The sequence below is a fragment of the Ramularia collo-cygni genome (genome assembly GCF_900074925.1).
Source record: "Ramularia collo-cygni strain URUG2 genome assembly, contig: RCC_scaffold07, whole genome shotgun sequence".
NCBI classification, from domain to species: Eukaryota; Fungi; Ascomycota; class Dothideomycetes; order Mycosphaerellales; family Mycosphaerellaceae; genus Ramularia; species Ramularia collo-cygni.
Window position 1 is genome coordinate 796,167 of NW_019716261.1, and position 8,929 is coordinate 805,095.

Genomic DNA, 8,929 nt, shown 5'->3' on the forward strand with positions numbered 1-8,929 from the left:
AACTTTAGCAAATTGGCGGATCAAAATATCTAGGGGCAGACACAGCTCGAGCAGCCCCTTACTACTCAAATGGGGGGGGACACTAAATACGATACCATCCAACATTGCACATCTTAATGTTAGAGACGCCTTTTTCTCGCCATGACATCCTTATCTTGACTGCGTCGGAAGCAGAGGTTCAAGTATGCTTTAGGCCAGGCGGCGCCACACACCTCCTTTCCCTTCTCCACATGCGGTACGGCGAGTACCGAAATAGCGACGCCACACGTGGTAGATCGTCGACTCAAAGGGGACGTCGCATCTTGAGATTGACTCGTGTGTACGAAAATCTTAGGGTGCGATCGGGTCGATCAAAAGCCTATTCGCCTAGTGGTATCTGGGTTGTTTGACGAACGCTAGACTTCAGTAAGCTTTCTGCAGAGCCCTGATTCGCGGTATGCAAGGCATTTCTTGGCCAGAATTGTAGATGGCATACGTCCGTCTCGTCGCCCGCCACATCAGGGACTCTAACACGATCAATCGGCCGTTCTGATAACATGATAACCGGCGTAGATAGTGCCGTCAGGACTTTTAAGAAGTACCCATGTAAGATGACGTTGATCGAATGGAACGTAACGGTCGTGTCAGGCACGTGCGTATCTATGCCGTTCGGACCAGACACCGCCGTCGGGACTTGGTACATCGATCTCGTTCTAGTCGGGAGGCGGGACTCGGGAGCCGCGTGCGATATGCGTGATGGTCGAATAGGCGACCGCATGCATGAGAGAGTTGGCATCATTTACATCACCCGGAAACACCCGACCACGCCTGGAAGGCACTTTTGCTATACGACCGGCTTCCAAAGRGGCTGCTTGGTTGGCATAGATGGTTTGCATGCCCTTGGATGACAAAGACCGATGGTACCTCGTTACTCTGGTTTCGTATTGCAGCGAAATCTTGCAGCCGGGTCAGACTGGCTAATGGCACGATGCTAAGAGGAGTCGACTAGACTTCTACTTCTAGACCTGGTCTCTCTGCGGTGTTCTGGCGATAACGTCCTGGTTCACCTAGGCAAATGCCGTCATCAGGTCCAATGAAATGTAAATCCCATGAGTCAGGTGTATAGGAGATGCCATGACATGGGGAGAATATTGGCCTTGCAGAATGACAGCTGGGCTATCCTTTTATCGAAGTTGTACTTATCGGAACCGTTGTCACAAACCTCGATTATATGCCTCCTCGAATGCTCCCCCGAATATGATGCCTTCATCAATTCCACTCTCTTGAAAGCCTTGCTTCGTAATGTCGGTCAAGTTCACTCCGGTAGGTTTCTTCAGTAGACCGATGTGAAATTGACCATTCCCAGTCAGATCATTGGCAACAGCACCACCCTGTGGTACTAGCTCCTCATTGTCGATACTGTAGTAGACCTGCAATACATTCTGAGAGAAGTCGAGGAGGAGTGCGACATTATGCCACACGCCGTTCGCAAAGGGTGTCTTCCAGATTGTCCTCTGCGGCTCTGCATCATTCGAGCGCAGCCATAGCTGTTCCGCCTCTTCTGCTGTTGTCTTGTTATTCCCATCGCCGAACAAGGTTCCTGTGCCTAGAATGAACTGATTGTGGCTGAAGTCCCGAGACTCCAGCCAAAACAGATAGTACTCATGAGAGTAATTGAGTTGCCGACTCTCGTCCCGCCTGACTGATAAGTGCCACATTTGCACCCCCGATGTGCTGGCGTTGACCGGTATAGCATTGTTCTGTGGAAGGAGCTCGGTGCGTCGGAATCCAGTCTGTTTGTTGGTCGCGGACGGGGCGAAGATGGAATTATCGTTCAAAGTCACTTCAACCGCTTTGTATTGGGTTCCGTCGTTGAGCGAGGGAGGGATGGTAGGAAACTTCAAGACTTCTGCGAAAGTTTGGTTCTGGCCAAGAACGGAGGTAGGGCTGAATGGAAGCACGCCTTGGTCAACATCCTGCCCAGTCGTATTCAGTGGTATCCGAGCTTCGAGGGTGATGGAACGGCCGGTACAGCAGTCCGTAAGGCTGGTGGCTGATGCTGCTACCAGCACAGATGCGAAGTAAATGTAGCCGAGCATCTGGATAGCTGTATATACATGTGATGTTCGTAAGCGTGAGGAGAAGGCTGTTGTCGAGCGAATGTTGAATAAGGTTTCGACCTGGCAGGGGATCCCTGAGGGAATCCAGACATAATTTCATCATCTCGCCCCTTTTTAAAGAATTCGCCCCCTTCCACAAGCTTGTGGCTCAAGACTTCTACAGTATAGCCAAACCAGGAGCAGAAAGGTGAATGTAACCATGTATAGCTCTCTGCGCCCAGAGCATCCGTTCCTACAATCTCTGTCACGCATACGGGAATGGCCGAAAAACTTGCAGGGTATCTCACAGCCAATGTGCGTAAAGATTCCAAGCATCCATAGCTCCTATTAGCTTGAGTTTTTTGATATGGAAAACGGAATATTCCCGTATGCATGACAAATATTGTAGAGTGCCGTTCACTTCGGCGCTCGGGAAAGAGTTGTTCCGGTGCGAGGCCGAGCCAGCAGACATAGGTGCACTCGGTAAGGCGATGGCAAGAGGAAGAGAAAGCTCTATCAATATGAACCTTTGGCTTAGATCTTCAATATCGATAGCACAGAAACCCATTTTCCGTATCCATCACCGCCGACACARCGATGTCTTCGGCAAAGTCACCGAACATAAGCATATCATTGACGGTTGCATTTCCCGTCGAATTGAACATGTGTTTCCCCTGGTATAGAGTCGATCTAGTAGGCCATGCTTGCTTCTGCCAGAGCCACCACATGCGATCCAATTGTGCATGATGCACAAAGAATAGTGGATCTGTAAAATGCGTCAGATGAGCCATCGTTGAGATGGGCGGGAAACACGACATTTCGCCGTAACCGTACCATTCGCTGCTGTCATGGCTTTGAAGTCCCAATTTACAGATTGATGTATAGAACCATGCAAGTATTTCTCCAAATCCCGAACGAATGTGTCGTATGTGGGTTTTCGTAGAATCTGCCCTATCTTCTCAGGCTTGTAAGCTTCTCCAGACAGACGGCCCGCTGCATTACCATCGTGGAAGTCCCGGGAGAGACAGTGCTCGATGAGCGTGTGGTTGTACAAGATGGGGCGGAGGTGTGCGAATGGTCCGTCAACGACACAGTGTCCTTCGCCTGCTGTTTCTGGGCTTGTAGGATCCACATTACCCCCGAAACCTTCCTTGCTGTCCCAGATTGACGAGTTTGCTAAATCCATCCAGTCCAGAGACCAATCCCAGAAGCTACGAGTCGATAACTGTGTCAGCCGAAAAGCTTTGCGCAGAGATCTCATTTACGTACGGGATACTACCGGTGAAGCCAGCATGTCTTAGAGAGCTTTCTCATATAGGATCAAGGTATATCGATGCCACGGTAAGAAAGATGCGGATCGGTGGACTATTTTATCCTTTACGTCAACAGAGAACACCGTGAGAAGACACATCCACTTACACATCCGACTGATTGCTCCGTGTAGGAGGGCAAAATCGTCGTAAATTGTTCCATTCTCTCGCCGCTGGGAAGTAACTTGAGCCAACACATTTACCGCACGTATAAACTCCAACCTTTCACCCGAAGTGAACGCACGCCATTCGCGGCGTATCGAGGGACTTTGACATGTCGTCGCCTGCGCAGGCCGATAAAGTTGTGCAACAGATCCAGCGACCAAGATCAGAGTAACGATGATCACGACTGTATGGAGAGCGGAGGATTGAGTATACCGTGCGTTCGGTCTGTGAGAGACCCCTTGATCAACATCTTACAAGCGGCATAGACAATACTGATCGAGCGACATACCGATCCGTTGGTCTCTCCTGAATCTGAAATGTCTTCTGTAAGAGCAAAGTAAGTTGGTTTAAAGGTCTTTATGTTGTCCAGACGCATGCTTGGAATGTACAAAAAAGAGGGGTTTCCAGGGATTGAAGTCGTCAGGGGAAGATGAATATTATTCCGTGAGATGGACTGATGGTTCATCAACCCAGACCCGATCCCAAACACCCCGGCGACAAGAACAAAGGGTCCCTACTAACGCCTTTGACACAATCTAGAACGCTGGATATTCTTAACGTGCTCATTTCCAAGGGTTGGGAGGATACCGTGGACTTTGGCGACACCACGGTCATTGAAATCAACAAACCGGCAGTAGTCTGTGTATGGGCGTTTTCTTATCGACTCTCACTACAATAGATCTCCCGGTTCTATTCTGTAGACTACTACAAGAAAGAACTTGTGATTGCTTGATTGACTGCCTACAAAGCGAGTGAAATGATCCTCCTTGTATGCCCTGCTAGAATCTTTCCTCTAAGCCCCTGATTACAGATCCAAGTGAGTGAATGAATCTTCATTCACCGTTATCTCAAGATCTGCGATCCTCCGACGATCTGAGTTAGGACCTCGTTACGCTACTTGTTGACCTAGTTAACGTAGTGCTCCACTGTGGAGTCACGCTTGTCGACCCAGATATGATAGTCGTCCACAGAGCCAGGTACCGCATTCGGCTAGTCGCTTATTAGATGAAATGCACAACTGAATACATCGGGATCCGGAGACGGCATACCTGTGAGACCGGAGCGGCAAAGATCACGGCTGGGATACTAGCGGCGATGGCGAAGATGGAGAGATACTTCATTCTTGCAAGAACTGGATTGAGGAAGCAAGCTGTAGGATACCTACTAGTGACTACAAGCCCTAGTCTTGGCATGAACCGTCTGATATAGCCCCACATATCTTGTATCTCCCCTTGTCGACCATGCCTTTGCACGCTACCATCAAGCACTACGGCCCGTCATTTAGCGGGCCTAGTAGGTCCCTTCAAATTGATAAGTCCACTTTTTGTTTGTTGGTTGACGACACTTTGCCAACCAACATTGGACTAATGGCATTCCCGAGGTGTGGCCGTAAGCGTTGCAACACACAACAGGGTTCTTGAATCCTTTGCAGCACGGTCTTGAATCCTTTGCCACACACAACAACAGGTTTCTTGAATCCTTTGCGGCATGGTCTTGAATCCTTTGCAGTATGGTCTTGAATCCTTTGTAACATGGTATTGCATCCTTCGTAACATGGTATCAAATCCCTCTCAACTGGAAGCACGTAGCTCGTGGTCTGTGTCAATCCTGCGCAAGCCTATAAAGTGATCCTCCCCGTCTTTCCAGAACACGCTCTACAAACACACACATCCACTTTCTTCCATTACACCGCAGCAATGGTCTCATTCTCTTGGTTCGTCGCAGCTGGCTTGTCCCTCCTCGCCAATCTCGCCTATGGAGCTACCCCGGATTACTGCATTCCCCTCGAGAGTGGAACAGGGCAGTTCGRGGCAGGATTCTATTATATCGATCTATCCCAGGGTGAGTGACACTATAGTCTACATTACACCAACACCTTACTGATCTCAAGTGCAGACTGCATAAACGCCGGCATCGGCGACCAGTGCTGCATGATATTTCCGAAAAGTAACTACCCTAACTCGGTCTGGACAGAGGACGATCGAAATGACCTGTTATACGTTATCTCCGAACAGTCGACGAAGACGGGAAGGTTTAAGGACACGTCTAAGGGAAGATGGAGGGCGCATTGGAATTTAGTGGTTTTTGCAGCAAACGACTTAATTCCGAGTGAACTTCTCCAAGTCTGGTTCCACACGATTCAGGGCTTTAAATTGGAGGAGACTAATGCTATTCACGATATCGTGTTGAACTTCGCTGGAAACGGTATTAGCAACTACATGACGATCAAAAACTACGATTGATCCCGTCGAGAGGCATGTAGTCAGGCTTCGATCGGCTTCGGAAGCAAGATAAGGAAGGCATCAATGGCGATGGATCAAGTTGTGCAGATAGAAATCATTCAATGTACGGCCGGGCGGGCCTGTAGATAGTTCAGTTAATTGATGGCGAGGAAGTCTGGTCTTCTTCAATTTCTGCACGGGTGAAAGGAAAAGGCGCACGTTTTGTGATCGCGTTCCTCGACAGCATTGATTCCAAGCTTGGAGTGACCTACACTTTCTTCCAGCCACTCGCTCGGCACGATCTTACTTCACTCCTGAACGGCTCTGTTGATGCAAAGAGGCCGGTACTTGGTGAACTCTCCCTGCAGGCCATGAAGGGTGTTGGCGCCCTCCACCAAGCTGGGTACATGTACCGCGACCTCAAACCGGCTAATCTTGGAGTGTACAGTATCGGTCCCCGCACGCCGTCTTCGTTCTGGATTTGGGCTCTTCGATCTACGTCGGCGAAGAAGGCAATCTGACTCCATCTCCAGGATGCTTCGGCTCGATCGGGTTCATCGCTCCTGGTCCTGATGTTCTTCACCTYGCGTTCCCTCTKCAGCGGTATCAAGGTCCACTGCGGCGGGATATTTCAGCCGACTCGCTTGTTCCGTGTCATGCATGTTYAGTGCAACTTCCCCGAGATGGCGAAGATGGCGGAGGGGGCAAGATCATGAAGAAACGGAGAGATGGAGGAAAGACCACGGGTTTCTGAGGAGCCATCTTACCTACGTTCMGCCTTCGTCAGTCAGTCAGGCTGGGTCATGTGCAAATGGATCAAGTTGTCGTCCATCCCACCATCCATACCGCAGTAGATAGATGCTTATCGTCATAAGGCGGTGGGCATCTGCGCCTGCGAGTCGCGCCCGTGGATGACTGGCGCGCCAAAAGGGCGATCGACCCACTTGCACCTGTGAAGGGAAGGGTCGACGTGGGATATCGACGCACAAGATGGAGGTGAGGTGACCAGCATGACGCAGGTGCGGAGGTGAGGTCCGAACCGAGGAGTGCTCCCGTCGCCGGTCCGTCCCGGCTCGAACCAGATCAAATTCGCAATCAAATTGAATCAATTGAGCCGATTGATTCGATCCTCGGTGAGAACGGCCCGCGCGCCTTCATCCCGTGCGCCCCACTTCCTGCCCGCATCACATCACCCCAAGGCGAGGTACCTCGACCCACGTCAAGCACGTCGGCGTTCCGCGCCAACGGGGACAGACAAGATTGCTCCAAGCGAAGCGTCAGCTATACCATAGCTGAATTGGAAGGCCGGAAGAAGCAATGTCGACGAAGTGGACGGCTGTAGCATTCGCCGTCTTTTGCCCCCAGTTTGCATGAAAGCACCCATCAATTGTGTGTCCACTAGCGGATGGCATAGAACTACGTACCTACAGAGCACGCCCGATCCATCTTGCGCCACGTCCAGACGTATGCAGGCGACCCGGCGTCTATTCAATGGGCCAAGTACGCCTTCAAGTGATCCATATCCACTTTACTTCTTCCCAAGACGATCCCGATGATTCAAAGTCCGACTCGTGTTGTTCCCGAAGTGGATACACTTCTACAGTGCTCCCTCCATAGGCCGGAGCTCGTGCGAATCTTTCACGTGCCGAGGTTCAAGCAATGCTTGGAAATTGTCCGGACTTGGAGGGGGGTGCGGGAGGTGGAGAGGGCGTTGGACATTGGCTGCGGACAGGGAGATTTTTGCCTCGCCCTGGCATTGCGAATGGGCCCACGGGGACATGTCACGGCCATTTATCCTGCACGACCCGACTACGGCAACCCCTTCACTATGCAAGAAGCCCACGAGCACACCCGAAAGTCCATGCTCGGCCCGCGCATCTCCTGCCACCCACTCGACACCCCATCCTTCTTGGCAACATTGGCCGAACAACCCGGTAAACATACCACCTTCTCCACGTCCCCGCGGTAAAGACGGCAGCCATGGTACATCGCTGCAAGAAACCGGGCGTTCCGGGTCTCAGAGAACAGAATGTGTGTGCGGGCATAGATCAGCCGTCCATCATGGCAGCCGCCACTAGTGCCGGCTTCACTCTGGTCAAAGAGACCTTGGAGCATCCCGATAATGATGTGCTGCTAGAGGGTCGTTTCGAGGTGGATTATGTGCTGGGAGATCATTCCCAACAGTGCCTCCAGGAGACGGGCTGCAGCCGAGAGCAAGAGGCGGAGATTCAGGCTTTCGTGCAGCGGCTACGCTACGAAGCCAAGCGGGCAAGAGCCCAGGTTATGGCGGCCATTGATGTATGGTGCGCAGTGTTCGAGTTGGAACGTTACGATCCAGTGCAGGACATCTTCACCACCACGTTCCCGCCTCTTTGTCGGTAAATGTACTTTTCTTCCGCCCGAACTCATTCAAACAGCGTGCTGTGTATGTTGTGCCCCTGTCCTGACAGCACCGTCTCCCAATTGCACGACGAAGCGCCGGCGTCTATGATCCGCCAGCACTCATTGACCCAGAGTCTGATGATCTGGTACTCAGCGAGCTCTCGGGTATAGTGGGTTTCTCAAGTATTTGACCACAAACCAAGACCTCGCGTCGTCGTAGTATCTCATCTGTTCTCTCTATCAGGGATCATCGCATATCGAGGCAATCGAGGTCAGAAAACCGACTACGAAGTGCGGCTCGATATAATTTACGGGCTGCAGGGGAAGAAACAGCGATGAGGATGAAGCTAGAGGCACTTATGCTTACGAGAGCAGTGGAGATGACCATAACGAAAAGTGAAAAGGCATGATGCTGACGACGAGCGGGCACTATCTGATGACGAGAACGATGACGACTGGGCGTGACAGTCGCCCCCTGAGGGCAATGGAAGAAGATTGACCGACCAGATGTACAGCAACCTCAGTCATCAGATTCCGATATTGGCGATGTATCTTCGATAAAATGGTCATTTTGGCATGCACTGAAGAGCTCTGGAGAAGCAAAATCGTTCATTCAGTAGCGAAAATGCTTCGGCGAAAGTTGAAGAAAAAAGTTGAGCTGCAATCCTCATATTTTGGTCTCCAACGACTTCGTGATTTTCCTGGACGATAAAACTGGCAAAAACCAAGCAATCGAGTCATTTTTTGAAGATTCAATATCAGCTCACTGGTT

At 50.9% G+C, this 8,929-nt stretch overlaps 7 protein-coding genes; 2 read left to right on the plus strand and 5 right to left on the minus strand.

Moving 5' to 3' along the window:
* Nucleotides 1-1,193: 1,193 nt before the first annotated feature.
* RCC_05268 (related to endoglucanase c) lies at nucleotides 1,194-2,078 on the minus strand (the record flags this gene model as incomplete). Its single annotated transcript, XM_023770539.1, has 1 exon — nucleotides 1,194-2,078. The coding sequence occupies one exon, from the start codon at nucleotides 2,076-2,078 to the stop codon at nucleotides 1,194-1,196; it is 885 nt and encodes a 294-aa protein (XP_023626307.1).
* A 542-nt stretch (nucleotides 2,079-2,620) lies between these two features.
* Nucleotides 2,621-3,339, minus strand: RCC_05269 (related to monophenol monooxygenase; the record flags this gene model as incomplete). XM_023770540.1 has 2 exons in its annotated part: nucleotides 2,621-2,844; nucleotides 2,913-3,339. 2 exons carry the CDS (start codon nucleotides 3,337-3,339, stop codon nucleotides 2,621-2,623), a joined length of 651 nt encoding a protein of 216 aa, XP_023626308.1.
* Nucleotides 3,340-3,375: 36 nt separating this feature from the next.
* RCC_05270 (uncharacterized protein) lies at nucleotides 3,376-3,929 on the minus strand (the record flags this gene model as incomplete). XM_023770541.1 has 2 exons in its annotated part: nucleotides 3,376-3,737; nucleotides 3,809-3,929. 2 exons carry the CDS (start codon nucleotides 3,927-3,929, stop codon nucleotides 3,376-3,378), a joined length of 483 nt encoding a protein of 160 aa, XP_023626309.1.
* A 530-nt stretch (nucleotides 3,930-4,459) lies between these two features.
* On the minus strand, nucleotides 4,460-4,674 carry RCC_05271 (uncharacterized protein; the record flags this gene model as incomplete). XM_023770542.1 has 2 exons in its annotated part: nucleotides 4,460-4,543; nucleotides 4,603-4,674. 2 exons carry the CDS (start codon nucleotides 4,672-4,674, stop codon nucleotides 4,460-4,462), a joined length of 156 nt encoding a protein of 51 aa, XP_023626310.1.
* A 576-nt stretch (nucleotides 4,675-5,250) lies between these two features.
* RCC_05272 (uncharacterized protein) lies at nucleotides 5,251-5,796 on the plus strand (the record flags this gene model as incomplete). XM_023770543.1 has 2 exons in its annotated part: nucleotides 5,251-5,395; nucleotides 5,450-5,796. 2 exons carry the CDS (start codon nucleotides 5,251-5,253, stop codon nucleotides 5,794-5,796), a joined length of 492 nt encoding a protein of 163 aa, XP_023626311.1.
* Nucleotides 5,797-6,429: 633 nt separating this feature from the next.
* RCC_05273 (uncharacterized protein) lies at nucleotides 6,430-6,647 on the minus strand (the record flags this gene model as incomplete). XM_023770544.1 has 2 exons in its annotated part: nucleotides 6,430-6,553; nucleotides 6,613-6,647. The coding sequence occupies 2 exons, from the start codon at nucleotides 6,645-6,647 to the stop codon at nucleotides 6,430-6,432; spliced, it is 159 nt and encodes a 52-aa protein (XP_023626312.1).
* A 1,108-nt stretch (nucleotides 6,648-7,755) lies between these two features.
* RCC_05274 (uncharacterized protein) lies at nucleotides 7,756-8,157 on the plus strand (the record flags this gene model as incomplete). Its single annotated transcript, XM_023770545.1, has 1 exon — nucleotides 7,756-8,157. The coding sequence occupies one exon, from the start codon at nucleotides 7,756-7,758 to the stop codon at nucleotides 8,155-8,157; it is 402 nt and encodes a 133-aa protein (XP_023626313.1).
* Nucleotides 8,158-8,929: the final 772 nt, after the last annotated feature.